Source organism: Antrostomus carolinensis, unplaced genomic scaffold (genome assembly GCF_000700745.2).
Source record: "Antrostomus carolinensis isolate BGI_N321 unplaced genomic scaffold, ASM70074v2 scaffold19844, whole genome shotgun sequence".
NCBI classification, from domain to species: Eukaryota; Metazoa; Chordata; class Aves; order Caprimulgiformes; family Caprimulgidae; genus Antrostomus; species Antrostomus carolinensis.
In genome coordinates, this window is record NW_010308899.1 from 11611 (window position 1) to 36515 (window position 24905).

The following is a 24905-nucleotide window of genomic DNA, read 5'->3' on the forward strand; positions in this document are numbered from 1 at the left end:
TTTTTTTTTTTCCCCTAACGAGAAAGCAAACTTTAAATCATGCAGATTTAATTAGAGCAGTAAAACAATAAGGTAAAGAAGTTAAAACTTATCATTCAGAATTACCAGGTTTTCAGCTTTTCCCCGCCCCCCCCCCTCACTTTCAGACATAACTGCAGAGACTCAACTTCAAAGGAGTGCAAACAAATACTTCCTTTTTGTGATTCACCTTAAGTTTAATGATAGTAAAGAAGAACACAGTGCCTTAATTTAACCTGGAAGATTCCCTCCTGTCTGAAGCTCCTACATGTTAACCCTAAAACCTATCATAATCTAAAATAAAACTACTTTTACTGCAGTAAGTATGAAGCACTTAACAGTTTGAGGGAAAACTTTATTTATTGTTACTGAAAACATAATATTGATCATGTGCTTAGCCTCCACAACCTTAGGATTCTTCATGATTTTGAAATATTTAATCTTTTTTGTCAATATAATGCAGTTAGTCTGGCAATATTTTTTTTTTTCTAATGTTTCATTAAGAACTAATAAAGACTCCAAAACATTAAATAGATTTATGTTCTGCAAATTATTTTGGAATAATTAACTTACCATAGGAGACAGCAATTTTATACAAAGAATTAAAAGCCAAGAAAATGTGGACCTTCTAAGCCTGTAACTATGTGTTTAACTGCTTATGAAAAGAAAGCCTGACTACTTTGAGAAATGGAAAAAGTCTGTGCACTATTGCCTGCATGCTGAAATTTCAAGTTGGTACTCTGATCTCTATGGATCCAGATTTTTTCCCTTTGAAATACTCAATTCAGGATTTTTCTTAAATGGAAGTACTTAAGATTTCTACTATTTTGCTTTGTTTAATTCATACATGTATTTTACATTAGGCATTTAAATCCACTGATCTCGAATTTTCGTATTTCCAATTATGTTTATAGCATCTCAGTGCCTGCCATACAAATGTAGTTACAATAGTTAAATGGATTTGGAGATTTTATTTTAAAAGCTATGTAAAATGTTTAAAAGCATATACATATGAAACAGTACTAACAGAGAGGAAAGAGATTCAAATAACTTTAAATTAGTACTAACAAAATCGATACTGATGAAATCAAGCTGATTATATGTTTATAGGTAAGTTTGCTTCTGGTAAGGTTTATAATTAGTTTTAGATAACTACATAATTCCCAAAACTTTATTGACAAAGCTCTTTTTATTGCCAGTTTCTACAAGGCCCAAAATGTGGAGCACATAAAAGCCAAGATATACATACCAATAATCTATCCAGTCTTTCTTTATTCAGGGCACCAATTGGTTTACTAAGGTCACGGAATGTTTCAGGCTTTGTCAGATCTAAAAAAACCCATAGTGAAAGGCATTGTTTCTACTATACAGGAATACATTCTAATCAGTATTTAAAAACAGACAAACAAAACAAAAAACCAACACAGAACTCTTCTAGTAATTTCCTCTGCTATAAATGGCTACTCATCTCCTTCCTCCAAGTAGGCTTAATCTCAAATCTCTTGCTTAAGAACTAGTAGTTACATATATGAGATAGCTATTGCAACTAATATCACCTAGTCAATATAGAGCCTGCTACCAGAGGCACAAAAGCAGCCAGTATCTTCCTTCTATTCATTAACTATTCTGTCATGCTACAGTTAAGCCCCACCAAACCACACTGGAGTGTTTGAGGCAGTGCTGATGAATATGATGAGACTCCCCTACTCCACTCCCTGTGGAGGGACAGAACCCTCAAAAGAACAAGCTTCCAACACATATTGCACAAAGAGCCTTGATTCAGGCACAAGCCTTGTTAGCCTCTTACTTTCAACTTGTAATGCTAAGAACTGTAAAAGAACACCTGGATTCTACATATTTGAATGCATCCAGCTTGTTCCATAAAAGGCCATTTTATGGCTTCTTTTGCATTTATTGGAATCACAGAAAGTGCTTGAATGCTCAAGACTGCAGATTTTCAAAGTGACCAAGCAGATACCTGGTACATACTCTGTATGCAATGAGTGAAATATTTAACAGAAAAAGGTGAGGTATTTTGTCCACTAAACTCCAGAGTAAGGGTAAGCACACAAGAAAACACCCAAGATTGCTTGTGTTTGTGGTGCATTTTCATGTACCACAAACTTTACACAGTGTAAACCTGCCCCCAGATATTTCAGATCAGACATGACACACTAACATGCCTTTTTTTGTATACACATACCTAATACTGAACTAGAGTAGTCTGCTATGATCCATGGAAATACAGGATACTGGGAGAGATCGTTGCAGCTCCTGTCAGCCAGATTGTTGAGATGAAGAAGATACTGGTAGTTTGATATGTGTCCTCGCTGCCATTGCAACATATAACTTTCAGCTGTATGCTCTGTTATATGATTTTCTAAAAGAAAACATTAAGAGTTTTGAAGTTTGGGGTTCTACTCCCAAATTATACAGCCATTAACATTATGCAACATACTATAAAAAAATAAAGGGCAAAGTTGTTTAAAATAACAAGTCAGAATTAAGTGGTATGTTTATGTCTCAATAGCTACCATACTCTGTATGTTTTGAAAGATCTATTCAAATGCGCCTAAATTGCATTCAATTAAAAATCATGCAAAGAGTGTTGAAACCAAACATGGAAACAATGGATGGGAAAGAACTTTAAAATTTATAGAGGTATAGAAAAATATTTGCAGATCATGAACAGCTCTCTTGACAATCAGGCAATTTTTAAGATTTCAAATTTCTACTGGTTGTGCTAGAGTCAAGAAAAAAAATAAATATATTTTCCTACTGGACAACTAAGGCTGTTCACTAAGAATGACTTGTGGAAAGAGGCCACATTTGTATGTAAGTAGGATGTAGTTTCAGAACCACTGAAACAGAGACTAAAGGAAGACAAAACTTGACCATCAATAAAGAAAGTAGGAATTATGCACCTGTAGCTTCTCTTTGAAGCATTAGGCAGGGGAACAACAAATTCAAAACTGCACTACACTCTACTCAATAGCTGTAATATAAAGGTATGTTGCTGGACAAGAAAATGACCTGGGAATATTGATTTCATTCTACCTCTCAAATTTAAAATTAAATTAAAGAGGTAACGTCATTATCTTTGTCTGTCCTGTGAGTGGCGGGTTTATCAAGAGAAAAGAGGTAGGGAGTAGTTTTGCACAGACGGTGTTTTATTGTTTGTTTGTTAGTTTTTTAATTGTTCCTTCTATTGATCCAGTTTACAGCACCTTGGTAAGTGTCTGAAATAGCAGAACTGAAGGACTGCAACCATGGCACGATGGCAAGAAACCGTTCAACCAGCCTCCTCATGAAGTAATCACAGTAAAACTACACCCTTGCCATACAAAACACATATGCATGCTTGTTTTACTGCATCTGTGTTACAGGCTGCTCTTCCTCCTATTTAAAAGTCTTTAAATATCTTTTAACACCATCGCTGCTGAAGGCTACAACACAAAGCTAAAGAATTAGGATTTCTAGGGAACATCAAATGAGTGAAGTATTATCACTAGAACTATTAACTAGAAGGAAAAGAACTGAGTTTAGGATGTAGCAGGCCTCTATTTTAGCTCAGCATGGGCTGGAAAAACAAATTCCTACCCTCCCTTCATCTTAGTACCTCAAATTCTACAAGTAAAAAGAGTTAGCACATTCAAAGAGAGGATATTCTGCTGTCAGAGACAGCTACCAAGGGGCTAGAAACACCTTTAGAGAAAGGGCTTGACCTTTTTTTATTTCTAAGCTCCAGCAACATCATCATCTTCATCTGCACCTTGAAATGTCACCTTTGAAAGTTATCCAGAAAACAAAATCTGAAGCAGAGTGACATCATGCAGTTATTTCAATAACAGAGAAAATAATGTCAGAATCTATTTCTTCTAAATCTAAAAGACTAAAACGATTCTCTGAGGGAGTGATTGCTTTCCACTTTGCTTTGTGAAGTGGGGAAAATGTCAACTGATATTTAGCCAAATTAATTCAAACAGAACTAGAACTCTGGTACAATAACAAAATATTAAAAGTTTTACATAAACACTTTCAATACTGGCAGCAAACATGGAGTTTCAATGTTTTAGTTGAAATAGCATGACAGAAAAAATATTAGCTTTTTCTCTTTTTTTTTTTTTTCCCCCAGTAAACACACTAGCCTTTTCGAAAGTTTTGCTCATGATCTGCAAAAGATATCTCTCACTTCCTAGGAATTAATGTATACAAGGTTTAACAGAAATGAGAATTTAACTGTTTCAGAATGGTAATTTCAATCAAGCACTGCTAAGACTGAGTAAAGTTCAGGTATTTATGTGCAGACTGGAAATCCATCCATTACGGGAATTTTCTCAGTATGATTTTTACTTTGACTTAACCAGCAGACAGTGATCTGCCCACAAGTCAGTCTATATTCTTTCAGAAAAAACAGAATTAGGTGAGTGGATCTTATTTATCCCTTGCTTTGAAGATAAAGTGTTTTGTGGTTTGTCTTTTGTTTGCTTCATTTGTTTTGGATGGGTTTTTTGGGGGGCATTAAATGACAGTGCATATCAAGTTGTGAATCAAAGCAATTAGCTTCATTTTAATCACGCTATCTCAGCTTTCATACTCAGCTCTTCAAACACAAACAGAATGTATGCAACTTCACAACATTCATTCTGAACTTTGCTTCCTTCTATCAAAAATTTTTAGGGCTAATACATCTGTTTATTTTTCTCATTCTTCCCACAAATCAACAGAGCAAAACCCAGACAAATTTCCCCTTACAAGGAACTACAGTCTACATTAATAAATAAATACTGCAAACCTATATATGTTGCAATAAGGAAATAGAGCTCATCTCGATCTTGATAGTTGTAGAATTTCAAGTAGATGTCAGAACATAGATCGTTCTCTGTGCAAAATACTTCAAGTCCCTTAGAAGTTAAAAGGAGGGAAAAAGTAAATGAGAGCAATTACTGACAAGCTGTAATATTCATGTTTTTTAACAAAACATTCCCGTTACTAATATCTAAAACTTAAGACTCTAAACTGGGTAGCAGTTTTGCCTACGAAGTCTAACATTTTGATCTTTCCTATTTCCAACCACAAAAGCATTCATTTTACACCCAACTGAGCAAATATAGATTTATAGCTGCCCACAGAATGGTTCTGTCTAGATTTATTAAGCACAGGTAATACACTTTTTTTTTACCCTAAGTGAATGGAGTGAGGCAGAGTTACATTTAGTCTATTTAGTTTAAATGTTTTTTTTGAGACAAAAATTTTGTCAAGACTCAAACTTCAGTGCAAGCACTGAAAACATAGAACTGAGGTTCCACTGCAGCACTCTCATCACCCCTCAGTCATGTACAGTGGGACCCATCACTCCACATTAGTCCCAATCTGAACCAGTGATCAAGCTCCCTTCATGAATCAATCCAGAGAGAAAATACACCATGAGAGAGCAATTCATTCTATCCCAAGACAGGTGTTTGAGATAAATGGAATGAACTGCTCCCTGGAGGTACTCCCTTCTCTCTTCCCCTACACTGACTGCATAGGAAAGAAATTTTTCATCCTTGACAGAGTTCACTCTTCCCATTTTCATCTTTTTGAGAACAGAGTGAACTAAACCACTTGAAAACCAGAAAAAAAATCTTTGAGTGCTGTTCACTACTTAATCCAGAGTTTTTAAAAACATGTAACTTTTACTTAATGACGCACATAGTTTCAGGTGGTCATTTTAAGAAACAATATATACAGCAAGACATGGAAAAAATATATTTGAGCTTACCAGTGGCATTAGGCCATGTCTTCTTTTATAGATGCGGCGCACATTCTGCAGTGTTATTTGTACTACTGGTTTCTGTGGGGGGGTGAGGGAGTGGGAAGAAAAGATGGAGATATTATATAAGGTATATGCTCTTCTACATTAACTTCTCCAGTCAATCTGAAGTTTCTCTTGATTACAGATATTAGCAATATGAAAACAACATCCATCCATGTCATTTCAGCAGTGGAGCAGTGGTATTAAGCAGTTAGGTTAAAAAGAAGAAGCCTGTTTTTTACTGTTGGTTCTTGTCTGAGTAGCAAAGCAGTTTAAGAATAAAAAAAAAGAATAGTGTATTATCACCCAACTCTGCTGCCAGTTATAATAACCATGCAAGAGAGGACCAGAACACAAGAAACCATATTAAAAATAAGGAAGCCATTGGGCTGCTGGGCAAGTTATTTGCCAATGCTGCCACCCAGTGGACGGAAATTTAATAGCATTTTATCATCACCCGTGAAACACATTTTCCTTGTCTGGACACACTTTTATCGTGTTAGAAGCCTGCTAAGACTATCGTTGGTATTTTTGTGACAAAAGTTCTAAAGCAGTAATCTGTCTGCGACATGCACTGAGTTTTTCTCTAGAGAAAGAAATGACCAGTTTAACAGAAAAGCTAAGATCTTCCAATATAAACTAAATGTACATAAAGCTCTCACTAGGTAGGAACAGCATCACGTAGCAAGATTAAGAAATTTATCTTAAATCAAATGTCACTAAAAGTTTTCTTTAAATAGCAATAGGGAATAAATAAAAGACATTTTGTGCTTTGTCAGTAGGAGGTCAACTTTAAGCAAGTTAGAACAGAATGAAGCCTCAGAAACAGAGATACACAGATCAAAGGAAAACAAAAGAGCTTCTGATTATAACTGAAAATAGAGTCTTCTTGGAGATGTGCTCCATGTGAGTGTAAGAGGAGTAATACAGAAAATGAAAAGTGCCCACTAGAGAGGCAGCGTGCTCACATCGTATGCAAGAACATTTATGAGGCACTTACAGGATATCCATTAAGAGGCTGGAAGTACAAGTTAGCATCAGTAACACACACATGCCCTGGATTAGTCACCAGTGGTGTCACCATTTCTGCTTTACATTCCATATGCAGCGTTTCAGAAATGCTTTGAAATCTACAAGTGAAGAAAAGGAGTAAGTTTACCTCCAGTTCTTACTAAGGTAGAGCTACCCTTAAATTCTTCAGAAAGGTTTTAGGTTAGCTTATAATCTTGGGACACCAGATTGGGGACTTCACTAAGCCTGTTTTAGACATGAAGAAATTCTTTGTTGAGACCTCTACTTTAACAGGCACTCCAGAAAGGAAAGTTGCTACGTCCCGTATCACTCTAAGAGCAGCAAGCCAGTTGACTTTTCTATTCAGAGCTTTATTTGGCATATACTGAAGCCTAACTTGCAACAAATTTGCAGATAAAAGGAACAGTTTGGAGAGATAAAAAATAATAAGTTCATCTTCACAACACAGAATTTCCCATTTTCCATTTCAGATGGTTCAGCAGGCAAAGAAGATCACTCTCTGAGTCAGAGAACTTATGCTGCCCCAAACAAGTACCTATTAAGTACTAATGCAGTAGTCTAATCAAACAACAAGCTGAAAATAATTTCCCAGTAGAAAGTGATTAGAAAGATACCTGTTTTTATCAAATGAAGTTCTAGCCAAGCGTGATTGCAATATAGCAGTTATCTAAAGTGGAGGGAAAAAAAAGTTAACATGGTCTATGAGTCAAATGCAACTAGAATTTTATTATTAAATAGTGATATTAGAAATAATCAGACACTTACCATTGCAGCTTGATCTCCCATCTTATCTAAGCAAGAAGCCCTGTAAAGCTAAAGAACAGTGAGCTTTAAGTGAAATAGCGAGATCTCCCACACAGCTCAGAAGTCAAGAGAAACTGAGAAAGCTTTAGTGTTCTTGGTGACAGAGTACTAAAAGAGCTATTTCTGTTTATTTTTAAAGCAGGACATGTTTGTTCATTGCTACTATCATGTTATTACTCTGTATACTACTAGCCTGCACAGTAAAAGTTAATATGGGTAGCTTATCACAACTGTCAAAACTAGATGCTGTTTTTCAACTGCTACATTTTCAAAATAGGTACTCCAAGAATTTATAAATATTTAAACAAAGCACTCCATTAAATATCAAAAAAAGAAGCTGTGATGAAGTGTGTAGTGATATCAAATAACCACATACCTGATGTAGAGTTTGTACAACATCTCCTAGTTTCCCAGCAACATCCAGTTGGAATAAGTGTTCTGTTCCACCCTAAAAACAAAAGTACATTTACTATAAATGAGTTTAAAATAAAGCTCAGTGAAAAAAAACAAACAACAAAACCAAACCTAAAATAGAAATACTCTAAAACCTGGTCAAAGTATGGTATCAAAGGTTGCAGTATAACTGAATCATTCCAAAGGCAGATGTTAAAACAGTTTTGCTTTGTTTTTTTTTTTTTTTTTTAATTTACAGATATATCTTCCATATGGTAAGCTCTTTGTGCAATATTTAGTCTGTTATTTAATACAATGCAATATAATAGCTACGAAGTGAACACATTCATTTACTGTAAACATCAGTAAATGTAGAACTAGTATCTGCTGTCTGTTTTAATATAACATAAACACATGTAAACATAGAACTAATAAACGCCACCTTAGATTTAAACAGCTACTGTATATCTTTTAGACAAAAGATACCAGCCCAACAAATCTTTAAAGACTAGGCTATAAAAATGATCATTTTCCTCTACATAAGTAGTTTTGAGCTGAAAAGATCCCAAATCCAATCACAACCTGTTTTGATTAGTCATTTACAACAACTTCACTAACACATCAGCAAGCATATGTGGCATACTCAATTTTTCCCCTACAAAGTTTTCCCAGGTTTCTTAAGTGTTGTTTCATAGTACGTATTTCTGGTTTTGACTTAAGTATATTAAAAGTATGTGTATTAATCAACTGAAATTAACTCTCACGCATAATTCATATTTAGCAAAGGTGGTGGGATCCCTTGATGAGCCCTGAATATAGTATAAAATGGTATCAACATGTCTGTAGGGTTTTGTAATTTCTCAGGTTAGGCTTTAAAAAAAAAAAAAAAAAAAAGAAAAAGAAAAAGAAAGAAGACATGGAAATCTAGATGACCTTCAGTGTAATGTATGTGATCTGAGCTGAACTGACAGCAATCCAAGAGGAAAGCATGTTTCAGGAAGCAAATGGAGCTGGAATAAAGGCAGACAAGAAATCCAGTAGCAATTTAGATAAAAGCATTGTAACATTTCACCCAGAGCACCATTTTCCTTCAACAGGGAAAGCACAGCTCTCAGAAATCCTAGTGGATGGTCTACAACAATTGCTTACAGCCAACAACGTAAAAGCCTTTGTGAGCAGTTCTCTCTGTAGCTCTCCAGCCATATGCAAAGACAACAGCTCAGCATTTTGTAATTGATCTGAAACAATCAGTGCAAGACATGGGAGATAAAATGTACTACGGAACTCCACCACTCAGTGACACACCTGGAACTGGCAATGATTCGAGTCGAAGATATTTAGCAGCAACAGAAAAAAATTCCAAAGTGACTGAAGGCAAACTAGATTTCTTGTTTTAATGTGCAGAAACATAGCTGCACTTCTTGAAGTAAATTGTAATGGTTAACTGTCAGGAATGTTTTAGGTATGAATGAATCTTTACTTGGGAGAAAATAAAGTGAAAAACCTTCCACAAAGCACTTTAGATTTTCTTTTTCACTGTGTTGGTAATGTGATATATGTACAATACTTAATAAATCTTGCACATGGAGGCAAAACAGAAAATAGGAGAATTATAAGAGAAAACAGGTTCGACATGTGAAGAATTAATGGCATAAAACAAATAAAATAATCAGAAAGCAATCAGAAGTAAGCACCAATTTCTGGTGTAAGCAGCCTTATCTGCCATTTCTTTGAACTGTGAAGCACTCGGCTGGGAAATATCAATCAGCAGTGTCTCATCTGAGGTGTGAGCAGAACTGAGGAGAAGTCACTTAGCCAGGATGCAGTGACCACTGAATACCAGTAGCCAGCTGACAGCCCTGACTGTTGAGCCCACAGAGCTGCGCATCAAGGTAAATAGCAAGTGTCAAGTCTGCATTACGTACTCCAAGAAGTATCACAAACTTGTTATGGAAGAATTCAGACACTTGTTTTATCAATATGCACTTTTTCTTAAGCATTAGTGTCATATTCCTCAAATTATAATTATCTTCCTCTTTCAGAAATGAGAGCATAAATCCTTGCAAAACAGTAGTTTGCTAAGAATAGCGAAAAAAATATATACTTACTCTTACTGTTTTATAAGGTGCAATAATGTTTCTTTCTTTAATGAGAAAAACCTGAAAGAGTAAGAGATGTTACAGTTTCAGTCTTTAAAAACTAATAAAATAAATCAGCAGGACTAATAAAGACAAAGCTAAGAATGCTGATTAAGCAAGCAAAACACTGGGTTGCAATATCCTGCTTTAAGCAACCCCAGACAAACTGCAGAAGAACAATGACCTTTTATAGCAGTTACTGCAAGAGGGGCAAGTGTCCAATTTAATTCAGAGGCTTACTTACTTACGTAGTTTATTCATGGGTTTTTATCCTAATCATGGGACCTTCAAGGAGTTGCAACATTAAAGCCAATACACACAGCCATCAGTTTAATCCCATTCAACAGAAGGACCCTTCCCCTCTTTTCTTCTGGTGGCTCACACCCTTAGGGTTCTGTCTTAAGGGGAGCTACCCCACAGCAGCAACTTGCAACATAAACTACTGTGTAAGCCTTCTCAAATGAACCCCTTCTTCCACTCCCAACCACCATGAACACCAGAATTCCTCTCCTGTCCAACAGCATGTTTTTGAACAGTTTTGTTTTCCTGATGCTATTCTTACACCTCAGAGGATCTTCCCCCGCCCCACCAAAACCTACACGAAACCACTCTCCTCATTCAGAACCTTCTCCTCACAACTCCTATAGAAAGGCCTGACTGCTAGCACACTGGTTTGTAGATATTACCTTATTATCTGCTGTCTGAAAGAAAAGACAGAAATAAGTTGTGGTTTTGCCCTGTCTGTAGGGAAGGCCCAAACTTGCTAAATCTCAGTTGACTGCTAGCACACTGGTTTGTAGATACTGCCTTATTATCTGCTGTCTGAAAGAAAAGAAAAGCCAGAAATAAGTTGTGGTTTTGCCCTGTTTGTAGGGAAGGCCCAAACTTGCTAAATCTCAGGCCCAACCATAAGACTCGGGATTGGTTCTGAATGATACAAAACACACTGGACTGCACTACCAATTGTCTTCTACTCCATGGCCCAAGAGACTTAACTGATCAAAGGGCCTTTTCCAGTGCTTCAGTTTGCTTCCTACAACTAGTACCACACCTGTGGTTCTACACTCCAAGGCACTGTGGCAGCAGCCTCAAACCAAGAGCAAATATGAAACTTGCAACAGATGCTGTACCATTCTCTATGCAGAAGTCTTCTGGCCGGCACATACAGCCTTCCCAGCAGCTGACAACAGAACCAGCCCTCACCACTAGACCACTCACAGCACCGTCCAGCCAGAAGAATGTGAGTGCTATGCTTACAAGCTCAGCATACCTCTCTAAATGCTACATTAAAAAATAATGGCAATTAGTGCTTTCATCTGACATCAGCTTGTACAGACCTGAATCAGACCATAGGAGAATAAGAATCAGAGTAAGAAACACTCGCTTTACACTCAGATCACTCTTCTGCATGATAATTAAACATTTTCCTAGACTGAGAGCCCAAATTACATGAAAAAGTACACAATACAAAGTTAAAAAAATATGGTAGCAGAGTAAAAAACTTTAGCATACTGTATTCATTTCATATTTGGGGGGATTCATCCACAATTTTACTTTAAGAAAAAAATACTGATATAACCTCAAAATATTATTTCCATTTGCTGTATTTTATAGCTATTAATTTCCAAGTTTCCTGTTAGGTAAAGCAAAGCTTCTTATCCAGCTATGCATTAACAATTTTTTTTGAGTCTGAAGAAAAGGCAAACATGTTTAAGATGTTCCAATTATTCACTACATGCAGTTTCCTACAAGGCAGAAATTCTACTTAGAAAAAAATATTTATAATTAGATCGTGATTTGTCATAACTAGTGAGTACTTGATGCTCAAAAGTCCCTATGCCTTTTATACAAAATACCAGCATTTATCATGCCACCCAACTATTTCAGAACATTTCACCTGAGACAGAAGGGCAAGCTACATGTGCAGGGAAGGGGAGATGGGGGTGCTAGCCACACTTGACATTTAAAAAGTTAATTCTCCTTTCCTATGATATATTTTGATAACCATTTGTTCTTCAGAACATACACATAGACTAATGATTTATAGTGGAAAGATTGCATGGAACAATTAGAAATACTTTTTTAAAAAATATTCAATACACAAAAAAACTGTCAACACAAGATGCTTTGACTTGACAATACTCTTCACAGAGCAGTTTCAAGATGAAATTAAATACACTGATTACTTCAACACAGTTCAAAAACTTCTCCAGCATCAACAATATTAAATGCTTGAGTTTGTTTTTGACCGCAGCAATACTTAACTGAGCAGAACTACCAATTTTAGGTATTATTAAAGATAGATTTTACAAAGATGGTAAAATGTTTAAAAGAATATTTCCCACCTTATCTCTGTTCTTTCCTGAAATGAAAACATAGACTTTTTTTGAAACTTTTACAGCTTTGGAATACCTATCAGCTGCAATTTATCAAAGCTTGAAGTATATTCCCTTGGCTAACATTAACTATGAACATATCCAAGTTAATCACAACTCACGACTGAAACTCAAACACAGTATTTCGGGACAGGTACTGAAAATTATTTAATGGACATACAGCACAGTACAATTCTTTACAAAGCTGAACTGCAAGGATCAAGAAGGCTTTGCCACTACCACTACACATTGCAGAAAGCAGGAAAAAGTAAGATATAGCAAGACCAAAGCAAAGATGATTAATAAACAGTTAAATTCCAGCCTATTCTCCTTTTTCACTCAATTCTAAAATTGCCCTAAGCTCCATCAGAAAATTCTCACTACAAATAGTTCACTTTATCAAATTAATGACTTAATGAAATCATTAACAATTGAAATTTTAAGCATCAACAGCTTCACGTTAATGCTAACTTTCTGACACTAATTATTTTGTTTCCAGTTAACCCTCTACCCTAAGACTCCAGCTCTGAGAAAGACACCATTAAACAATGTAACCTCACTCATTTATACACCAAGGATCTGTCACATGCAGGTCTTACCTGATTACATACAACAGAAATCGTTCCAGATGTATCCCTAAAATGCAAATAAGACATTTGAAGATATAGGCATTTCAGCTTTAAAAGAGCTAAATACATATATACGGTAACTCAAATTCACGTACCGTGTGAAAGGGTTATTTGCTTCACTGTCTTCTGGCGCTTTTATACTAATGCAGTCTCTCAGTGGTATCTGCAGCAAGTTATAAAAATACATACTCCTTCTTAAAAGCTTTTTAAAGAGAATCTTAAGTTACTAAGAAATTGTAAGGTTGCACTGCTTACTTTGATAATGGGTTGGATATTGTCATCAGGTTCAAAAATGACTGACTTTGAACAGATTTTTAGAGAGCCTCTGAATTTTCTAAAAGGAACAATAAAGAGAAAGTAGTTGTGCATATGTTAGAGATACATGAGACTAGAATGACTCCAGTAAATAAATGTATGTAAAAGTTTTGTACCTTTCGTCTCTGCAACCTTTATTTATAATATGATTAGCTGTGTGCTGTTCAAAGTAATATTCTTCCAGGTTAAGAAGAAGCAGTGAAAACCTACAAATAAATAAAAATCACTTATTCAAAAAGAAAACATCACAAAAGTTAGTGTTAATAAGATATATAAAGTGTTTGAGAAGTCTTCATTGATTTCTATGCTGTGCCCCACATCCCAAGAATGAATCAATTCAAATTAACTTTAAAAGAACAAACCCAGAGGGAAAATTTGTGTACACGTGAAAAAGATCTTCTGATGCTGTTCCAATGTATGTAAGGTTAGAGATTTGATTCTGTTCCTATGTCTCAGATGGGACCTATGCTAACACAGTCAGGCTCTCCCCCCAGTAAACATTAGTTTGTACCAGTCAAAATAGGCAACGGCACAAAAGGAGGGGCAGGAACTAAGGAAAGTGAAGGGGCTGGAGAACAAGTCTTATGAGGAGCAGCTGAGGGAACTGGGGTTGTTTAGCCTGGAGAAGAGGAGGCTGAGGGGAGACCTTATCGCTCTCTACAACCACCTGAAAGGAGGCTGTAGGGAGGAGAGTGTGTATCTTTTCTCCCAAGTAACTAGTGACAGAACAAGAGGAAATGGCCTCAAGTTGCACCAGGGGAGGTACCTATTGCATGTCAGGAAAAATTTATTCACTGCAAAGGTTCTCAGGCACTGGAACGGGCTGCCTAGGGAGGTGGTTGCGTCACCATCCCTGGAGGTATTTAAAAGACAGGTAGATGAGGTGCTCAGAGATATGGTTTAATAGTGGACAGGTATGGTTGGACTTGATGATCTCAAAGGTCTTTTCCAACCAAACAATTTTATGATTCTAATCGTTTGGAATGGAGGAGATAAGATCTTTCTGAAGCAAAGCCAAATTACACTGGTTTAAATTGTTTCAGTGAAAACACAGTCATGGTTTTTACACCACAGCTAGGCCACTCAATGGATACACTCTGAGGAAGTACTTCCGTCCCCTCCAACCACAATTCTGCACTGCCTCTGTGTCAGTGCCTGTCCAACCCCACAGGAAGCCTGTTTATGAAGTAATCCAATAGAAACAAACCTCAGTAATGAAAAAATAAAAAAAATAATAAAAAATGGAAGTCTTCTAAAGTATTTAATTGCAGGATCATAGTAATGCCAGTGCTGGTCCAAGGAACATGTGAATAGGCTAGATGAGACAGAATATGAAACTGCATTCTCCAGCGACTTAACTTAAAAAACTGTTGCAAGTGATTAAAACTCACCAATTTTACTAACAGGGTGAACATACAGTCACGTCTGCTTTTCAGCTGTGGGGAATGACACTGAGTATTGGCACAGCAGGAGGAGCAAAAACATCTTACTTCAGTTGGAAGTAGAACAGCTTGTTTGTATTCAGTTTGAAGTACTTGGTATTTATTCACATCCACGCTTTGAGCTTTTTGTACTGTGTTCGTGATGTGCTTCACAAGGAATGCCCGTGACAATGCTAATAAACGCCAAGTGTCCCCAGAGCAGTATTCAAACAGCAGTAAACATGCCGAGAGTTCACAAAATGAACTGAATGTACTGAATAGCCTGCTCGTTAAGGAAGCATATTTCACAATAGAAAAACCAGCACTATTGGAAAATACATCTCCTTCAGGTAAGATTTGTGTTGTGTCTTTGTTATATTAAACAAAATATAACAATAAAGGTTTACTGTAACTACAAGTAATAGTGGGTCCATATACTCAAAACTACTTGCGTGTCCAAGACACTTTGTCCTAGTGCTCTACTGCTTTTTCAAAATGTCCTCTCTTGAAAACAGGTATTTTATGATACCATTAAGAAACAACTGATGTTAAAATGTTAGAAAAACATGAGCAAGAACAGTATATGCCATACAAAACTCCTTAAGAAAATTCAGCACAAATCTCAGTCTCTTCAGCCTCTGCCTCAGTTGCTGTTATTACGGGGCTTTTGAATATCCATAGTTTCCAACGGAGTTTTAGGGGCTTTGCCTTCACATATTCTTTCTCAGAAGACATAACTTCAGTTGCCTTCAGTTTCCCATAGAAGTCCATTCTTCAAACTTACTGCCACCTATGACAGTCTGTCCTATCAACAGGTGTAAACTGAATTTCCAAGTTTGCAGTCCTGAAGCCTTTGAAGGAGCCAAATCATTCTTTTCATATTTATTTTGATCACTCATCATCAGGAAGCTAAAATAGAAGGTCTAGCTCTGTGTTGTGAGGAAAAAAAAGCTTCACTAGGAACAGTCTACAAGCTAAGGAGGAAGAGGATTATGAAACCATAGCAGCTTCCACACAGTTACCAATAAATGGGATTTTTCAACACATCTTCCAGTTAAAATTATTTGGGACAAACTTAAAATTTCTGGGATTTTGCAAATTCAGATCTAGCAAGTGCTATCCCATTTTGTTTGAAAGCATTTTAATAAAGCTATGTTCAGATCTATAAAGAGCAATTCACTATCAAAATGTTTTTCTTTCTAGTACACATAAGCATGTACATTCAGCTTATTATCCACAAGCAAAAATATTTAAATAGAAAATTTAATAACAAAGGTAATACCCAAATTTGTTTGAAAAAAAATCTTTTATTCTTTCTTTCATCGGGAAACAGACACTATTGACATAGGGAACAGCCAGCTTCACAGCTATGACATTCATGGTCCCACAATTTTTATTCCAAGAAAATGGGTAAAGCCTGGTTGACAGAACTAATTTCTGAAATTCTTCATTCTTGGGCTCTTTCCTTTGTTTCCACCTATTCTTTTGTCAAGCTCTCCATGTTTTTATACTCTTTCCAAATTCACTTGGCAGTACTGGTAATACTAGACTTTCCTTTAAGTTTCTGGTAAATGCAGGAATCCTTTATATATTAAAGATAAGCCATGTTTTTACATCAAAACATTGACTTCTGTTATTCACAGTAACAACATCATGCTTACATAAGCCAAAAATACATAAACCAAGAGAGTTCTGGTTTAAATTTTTCAGGATAACCATCCCCTAGAAACTGTTGTATCATTATATACTCAAAACCTTAGGCATCAATTCATCTTCCCAAAATCAGAATCTGTGGGCTACTGGGAAAGATTTGATGTACACTTCCCCTGGCATCATCCTCACTTCTGCTGAATCAGATGACTTCATGAAAAAATAATGTACAAGGTACACGCAAAAACTCAAGGCAAACCCTTCATGTCGGCTGGCTAGCTACTGTGGGAAACTACATACTTCTTCCTTTTAAACACAATATCTACTAGCAGCATCCACTTTACCATTTTGCTATTAGTCTCTCTGTGTCTCTCCCACACATCTACTCACTATCCAGTTTTACAGAGACAGCATCACTGTAGAACTCCTTGTTGGACACCAATAACCTCCTACATTGTCATCTCATGCTGACTTTCTGATGTCAGCTTTGCTGCCTTGAAAAGGGTAGCCCGTACCGCTGGCAGCTGTTACAGCATTTTTCTCCAAATATTGTACGTCATATAGGCCAAGTGCGTTTTCCACATTTTATCCCTCCCCTCACGCTCTCCAGAACCTTCCAGGTGGTTCTGCAGTCTCTTTCAAGCATTTCTATGCTTGTTACTACTCTCCCACTTGCAAGTTCGTTTACACTAACTGCATTTTCCTCTATTTTCAGTCTACAACGAGTCACTTCTGCAGGCAGACAGAGCCAGACATCATCTGCAAACTTCTCAAGCACCTGTTACAATGGGGGAAAACTTAGAGCCTGTCCAAAGATTCCATCACAGAAACGGTGCCTTTCAAGATTCTTCTTTTCTTGGCTATACCATATCCCGCAGACTACATGATGTCACTGTCTGCTTCTGCTTCTTAACCAAGACAAAAGAACATCACAAGCTAAGAAGTATTGCTGGTCTTTTTCCTGGAGTCCAACTGCTTGCATACAAAGATCAAGACTGTGTTTCACTCTTTTTCATTATAGTGCCAGTGTGTTCCAGCTCACTGAAAGTTTTTGCATTTATTTTTTCTCTCGCTGTTCTCTTTCAGTTGCTTGTGACAATAGCCCCTCTTCACCTTTGTTCTACAAATAAGTTTTCAAGTTATAGTTACAATACCACAAGTAGAAACAAAATTTTCAAACTTACGTCTCAACCACTGGGATGTATTTGGCTAACAAATCTAGACTAGTTCAAGTTAATGCTAAGTACAAACCTTGGAGATCATGAAGCATGATAGCTGGAATTTCTCAACTCTTATCAGCCTTGACTGCATAAGTATTTAAATTTAATTTGTCTGTATTAATGATCCATAGGGTTGTCAAAAAAAGGAAAAGTCAGGCTCCATCAGATGTTACTAGAGTACAGTCAGAGCTTTTTATCTTCACAGAACAGACTTCTTACACATAAATAAGTAGAGCCACGAATAGTTATTGTATCAACAGGGTCCCTCTTGAGAACCATCATTGCCCAGGACGATACTTCAGGCTTCCCAGGAGGTTTAACAAGTATTTACAGTAGCAAGGGAACAGATCAGTCTCTGGTAAGTTGCATTGGTAGGCAAACACAGTGTTGTGAAGGCCTCAAAAAAATAGAAAACCAATCACAACAGCTGTATAATTAAAGCAACAGGGATCTTCAACATTCCACTAAGCAGCTGGACTTTAGGCTGATTGTCTTCCAAAGCACTAAAGAAGGTATTCCAAAGACTACTGTGATATCAAAATGAGTGACATACAAAATTTACGTAATATCAACTGCTGTATAGTCCTATGACAGAAATTTGCATGCATGCTTGGCATAGATCTAAAAATAGTAATTTAATTCTTCCGGGCACGACGGGGAAAAAAAAAAACAAAAAACATCAAAAACCCCCAAACTGAATAAACCAACCAGTAGGAAGTGAATGTGATGATACTCTGTATGAGAAACTGATTAAATCTCTAATAGTGGAGAACCATGTTTTGGTCTCAAGCCATTGAGCAGCTCTACTGTTCCCTGTGCTGAGTAATTAACAGCACATGCTGTAAGCCTATGACTAACCCGGGAAGAGCAGCCAGACCACAAAGTCCATGTCAAGTCAAGTACGACTAATCAAGTTTGTTCCCAGTCTATCCTCCTTTGCCTTCCATCTGACCACAAGACATCAAAAAAACTCAACCTCGGCAATTAAGTCAGGCAAGCTGGTGTTCCAGTGAGAAGAACTGAGCAACTTCAATAATGCAATCAGTTCCCCCAAAACAACCAAAGAAGAAACCTCTAAATAAATACCATTTTTCCTCCAAAAGCAAATCATAAGGTATTAACTGGGAAATGTATGGCAACACTATCATATCTAAAATGAAAAAGCTGTTCATTTGTTTTCTTTTAAATTATCAGCAAGAGATAGTATCTGGAAAACAATTCTATTTCTAATGAAAACACATTTTTAAAAAAGCAAAGGGATCTTCTATAAGTGCCTGCTGCTCTAAAACCTTGTATTCCTATGATACAGTAATAATTGCATATAAAAAAAACATTTCAGGCAAACACAAAAGGATCAAGTATGAGATATTTTTCTTAGCATCAGCTGGTTGCTCATTTTAACCCATTTTCAAACTGTATAACCCAACTGTTACTTGAAACTTCCTAACTATAAATGATTTAATCAGCATTTATTAAAAATCTGCATAGAGAAAGATGCTGCTGTATCTTTTCTTGGAAAGCAACTCAAACATCTGATGATGGAAAATCCTTTGACATTAAGCAATAAAATGCACACCTTACAGTGTATTACAGGATATTTTTATGCTCCTTACTTAATAAATACACATTTCAAAGGTTTATGTTAACAAATTCTGTGGTCATCATGCTATTTAGTGGCCCACAACAGACTGATGAAGTCAGTAAGCCACAGTCATGTCTTCAAGGATCATTTACCATTTTCTTTTCTATATTGAACTTGACATACTAGACTATTTTTAGAAAAGTAATATATTATTTCAGACAGACAAATTAGACAAGATTTTCAAAGAAAGCTCAAAACCCAAAGCACCTATAAGGGTAAGAGTTTGAAAGATTTTCAATGCCCTGTAATATAGCTCCTTAACAGCAAGGTCTTTATCTTTGAAGTCTCACCAATAACAAACAAGCTTTCAGAAAACTTCTGAGACCATATTTGCTTAACATATGTGATAATTTGAAAATTGGAACTTAAGGGGAAAAAAAAAAAAATCTTCAGTAGCTTCACCATTCTAACTGAGTCTACACTTGTAATACCTCAAAAACTCCTTACAGTTGTGGAGACAACCCACTTCCAACTGAAGAAGCTATCATATTAGCAGATAGATCAGAATACAGCCATCCATTCAGAGCTGCAGAGTTTCCTCAGGACAGTTCAGCACAGGTTTAGCAACCTGAATCAACCCATGGAAGGGAACAAGAAGTACCAGAGACGGTAAAATATGAAGGGGTTGGGGGCAAGAACAAGGTGGCCAAGAACAAGACCTTACCCCTTGGAGAGCAGCAAGCCTGCACACCAGCTCTGCTGTCAAGAGACATGGAGAAAGAGGCAGTTTCACTTTCCAGGATGAAGTGAATTGGTAGCACCACTACCACCCAGGCAAAGCCTTGAGTTTTAGGGTGGGTGAAAGAGCACTAAAGCTGTTACAGCTCAGGTTTAGTAGAAACTGTGCATCTGAAATCAACATCAGAGGAAGCTGGTGGGGCAGAGGACAGAGAAGAACACTCTAAGTAAGGGAACTCCATTATAATAACTCACATAGCTGGAAAAAAAACAAACAACTTAAAAGACAAGGACTTTCTGAGGTCTGAAATAGAAGGAAGATTGTTCAGCCACAGCTGTGTCAGTCCATCTGGGGGTGTATGTTGGGGGGCAGGAGAGAGGCTGTGGCTAATCACTATGATGTGGTCATACCCATCCCCCAGATAACTTTAATGAAGGCCCTAAAAGCTTCTGTGTTGGAACATCTTCAATTCCCATCCAGTGTTATAAGTACCATAGAACCTGGTGAAATAAAGAGTTAATCTTTTAACCGTGTATGACAGAGTTGTTGGAGCTTAAAAGGTAAGAGGTAAATTAAACAATGCTAATACAATTTTGCTTGAAGACTTATTTCAAATTCTTGTCTTTGTATTGGCCAAGAAAAATTATATTAAGAAAATCTGAAAAATTAATATGGAAATGATGTGGAAGGTATTTTCTTGTGAAGGGAACCAGTATTGGTTTGAGAAGCAGCTTCTGGGGAATGAAAAAAAAAAGAAAAAGAAAAAAAAAAAAAGCAGGCACCTTGCCAAGGAAAACAGAAGTTAATGTACAACAGCAGAAAGGTATGGTTACCACAGGTAAGGCTGGTAAATGAACGAAGCAGTAAAGAATTCTAGTTGCTCTTTCCTAAATACAAGGTTGAAACGTGTTGTGTTTATTTTTGCCTTTTTTCACAAAGCTACCATTTAATTACCACTCAGAAAAGGGCTGAGGAATATGAGTCAAGAACACACCCAAGACCCACAGGAAAACTAGGCATGATGCTAAGTAGCAGGAAAACACTTCAAAATTTCACCTCATATGACGTCCTTCCCTATACACAAAGTTTGGGAACCCAAATGGCACCCAAACGTTCCTAGCATTGTTCAGAGTATGCAACAAAGCAGCAAATCACAGAATCGCAGAATGTTAGGGACTGGAAAGGACCTCGAAAGATCATCTAGTCCAATCTCTTACCACCCCAGTGGGCAGCCAGGACTCAAAGCAACTGTCTTTCTCTTATTGTCATCACACTTTACAAACTACAACCTGGGGATTTTAAGTCCTGCCAAGATGCTATGAAATACCCTCCAAATAAAGAGTGTGGCTTAGTCTACTTGAGAATTTTACTGTTACTTTGCTTGATGTGCACGTCCATCTGTGCTTCACTTTGAAAAGATCTCATCTGAGGTCAAATCCAACACCACAGGGCTAAAAATCATAAACAAAAATGGAAACCAACCCCCAATTTACTTTATATACCAGTATCATCCACCAAGAGAAGCACTGGACTTGTTCAAATCAGACACAGGAATGAATGTGCAGGGACTAGAGTCTTGACAAAATCCCATTTACAGCATCCAGAGAAGGTATCCTGTTGATCCTGATTAAAATTCTTAATCTGTGATTGAATTTTTGTTATTTCCATCACTTCATCAGAAAGTACATGCTGGAAATCTATGGGACACGAGGGTTTCAAGTGGTTGATCCAACACACCTTGCACAATCACTTGACCTGATACTGAAAGTACAAATGTGATAACGGAAGGACGTTGTCAGGGATCAAAAAGGACGGCAGCCCAAATCAGCAGGAGCTCACACCTACCTAAAATAAATTCTAAAATTAAACCTCTTCCTAACAAGAGCAAAGTATCTATAGGCCAGCTGCAGGACTCACTTGGTGATGTTTGAATAAAAGCCTTAATTATGTATATTTTGTCCCAATAGAGTCAGATAAGGCTACAGATTAAAAAAAAAAATAAAATACCCAAATGCTCAAGCAACCATCACACAGAAGATCCACCTGCAGGACCTGCATGCTGCCAGTAGGCTGTTTTGTGCGAGTCATGTTCTCAGCAGAAGAGATGAACCCCTCGAACAGGAAGCCGAGAAGCGTGCCAGACAAACCAGCAGAACTATTTTATAAAGAGCTTCTGTATCAAGTGTTAGATGTGGCTGTTTTAGGGCACACTGCCAAGAGAACCGAGAACTCGGGTTATAAAGAGAACAACAACCTGAGTGAAACACTACACCATTTATTTTGAAGTTTTATAACTAAAATAGTTTGTAAAAAAAGGATTCCCATTCATGAATGCTGAATATTTTAGGGATTAAATAAATTGGGTAAGCATGCACACACCACTAATTAAAAATGACACAGTATCTTAGCTTTCCTTACTCTGAACACCTGGGCAAAGTGAAAATCGAGATGAACACAGATGAAATAGAGGAACAATACGGATGAATTTGAAGGGAAAATTCCTGCCAGAATGAACCCTGCTCAGTAGGGACACGGATTTGTTTAATCTGCTCCTTGTTCTCAGTGTGTGCACACAGGACATTTCAGTATTTTCTTGTTTTCCTCTAGAAAACTGCACACAGAAAGAAAAGCAGGCTTATGTAACCAGATATTAAAGTGGTCCAACTAATTAGTGAAGAGGACATAATTTTTTCAGATCACTTAAAACCAGTCTGATCTTCCTTCCCCCCAGAGCAACTGTGTAAGAAGATTAACTTTTTACCTTCTAGTTTCACAGTACTCTTAACCAGAACTTTTATAGCTTACATTGCTGTAGAAAGCAATGTACAAATAACAACAAAACCCCCAAACAAACAAACAAAAATCAAACCACGCAGGAAATGCAGTTGCCACAAAGTTTCTAAAAGTTACGGTCATCTCCCCATGAAATATCCACACCAAGACGGCATAAATCAAGAGAAGCTTTGAAGCAGGACTTGGTCTCTCTGTAACAATTACTCAGCAAGAAGGCAAAAAGAAAAGTTGTCAGAGGCTATCCCTTCAATTAAGTGATAAAAAAATGGGGTTTTTGCTGTTGTTTTAAGGCAGGACTATAAGGAAAAGAGCAGACAAAATTCAAGATTTCTCATTTGATATTTCAGAGCCCAAAATCTTTTACATCACTGGAAAGACTTCCTAATTCAGAAAAGCATAGGAAGAGAGGAAGGGGAAAACAGGGTAAAAAGATATATACACAAATTTACTTTTATTTTACACAAATATCAATTGTTAGGCAAGGGGAAGAAACAGAGAAATGAGTTTGCAGATATTTAGATAGGAAAAGCTATCAGTGCAAATGAGAACGAGACTCATCTTTCATGAAGTGCTCAAATTACAAACTGAAATAATAAGATCCTGAAATGCTTCCAAGTTAGAGCAAAGAAAAATGTTTCTCATTAGCGACTTTTAATAACTACAGATCAGTAATGCTGACAGACATTGATTCGTTGGGCTTGTTTTCAGGGCTTTTTAGAGGACGTTTAGACCCCCACTTGCATTCTTCGGGACAAGTCTGGTAAGTTTCAGGCCTTTTTCTCGGTTTCTCAGAAAATGGTGACTATTTATATTAAATCCTTAACAGAGCTAATACAGTAATTCTAGCTTTTCCTATACTTAAGATACTTTACTTCAAAATTAAAAATCTTTCTCTTTCAAAAAAAACCCTTCTACACATGAAGTTTGTGCATTCTCCCTGCAGCCCCCTCATACACAACTGAAACCGCAGCAGCTCCCAAAAGCAACAAAAAGATACATGAGAAGACAAAAAATTATCCAGAACATGTTTGTACTTCAAAACCACTTCAAAAGCTGTAGTAGCTTTACAGGCTGAATAGCTATGCATCAGAATTTACAGGGACAAAGTAAGCCCAGCTCTTTGTCATGTGGTTTTCTCCCCAACAATAAACAGTGGTGCGTAACCGTCAGCATCAGGCGCAGCGAATTTACACAGGGCTCACACGGGACCAGTCTGCTGTCCTGCCCCGTGCCTGCTGGTTCCCCAGCTCCTGCAGTGGGATGCAAACGGGGAGCCCTGCTCCCCCCAGAGAAGACACCCGTGTCCCTCCACTGTGTGACTCATGCTGACCTATTGCTCTCACCTTATTATAGTGATTTTCTATGTGGCAATATTAAGACTGCAAAGGGGCTTGAAACTTTGTGAAAAGTCAGATGCCCGCATAAAACGTGCCTGCTGGTTCCCCAGCTCCTGCAGTGGGATGCAAACGGGGAGCCCTGCTCCCCCCAGAGAAGACACCCGTGTCCCTCCACTGTGTGACTCATGCTGACCTATTGCTCTCACCTTATTATAGTGATTTTCTATGTGGCAATATTAAGACTGCAAAGGGGCTTGAAACTTTGTGAAAAGTCAGATGCCCGCATAAAACAAAGTGAGACACTACCTAAAAATAAGACAGTAAATTCAGGATATACTCAAGCACGTGTGATCAGCCTTTCTTGTATGTCCAGTTAGCCACAGGAACATAAAAGAGAGATTAGTCAGAAAGCAGGAAGGGGGAAATTGAATTTAACACTTTAAAGAGCTGTCACAGAGGCTGTAATTTAAGGGCTGACAATACGACGATTATAATGTTCACGAAAAAAACAAACCCAAACAACTCCATCTCCAGTGAAGCAGAGCTGTAACTTCATGCCACTAACAAAACTCAGAACAAACAGATAAATAAAAATCTGCACATGCTATTTTCATGCAGTTCACACAAGGCGAGCAGCGTTCATATTTCCCAGGCCTGTTCAC

General features: G+C 37.2%; 1 protein-coding gene across 1 annotated transcript in view; it reads right to left on the minus strand.

The window, feature by feature from the left end:
* The window catches only part of NSMAF (neutral sphingomyelinase activation associated factor), a gene marked incomplete at its 3' end in the record, with an annotated part of 25990 nt that extends 11431 nt beyond the window's left edge, over positions 1 to 14559 (minus strand). The window contains exons 1-14 of the mRNA XM_010165942.2: positions 14525 to 14559; positions 13618 to 13707; positions 13442 to 13520; positions 13282 to 13349; positions 13157 to 13193; positions 10153 to 10203; positions 8028 to 8099; positions 7613 to 7660; positions 7462 to 7514; positions 6816 to 6945; positions 5783 to 5854; positions 4814 to 4922; positions 2222 to 2398; positions 1268 to 1347 (exon numbers count right to left, since the gene is read on the minus strand). Of these exons, the coding sequence (XP_010164244.2) occupies positions 1268 to 1347; positions 2222 to 2398; positions 4814 to 4922; positions 5783 to 5854; positions 6816 to 6945; positions 7462 to 7514; positions 7613 to 7660; positions 8028 to 8099; positions 10153 to 10203; positions 13157 to 13193; positions 13282 to 13349; positions 13442 to 13520; positions 13618 to 13707; positions 14525 to 14559 (1101 nt within the window). The remainder of the gene's footprint in view (positions 1 to 1267; positions 1348 to 2221; positions 2399 to 4813; positions 4923 to 5782; positions 5855 to 6815; positions 6946 to 7461; positions 7515 to 7612; positions 7661 to 8027; positions 8100 to 10152; positions 10204 to 13156; positions 13194 to 13281; positions 13350 to 13441; positions 13521 to 13617; positions 13708 to 14524) is intronic.
* Between the last annotated feature and the right edge of the window lie 10346 nt (positions 14560 to 24905).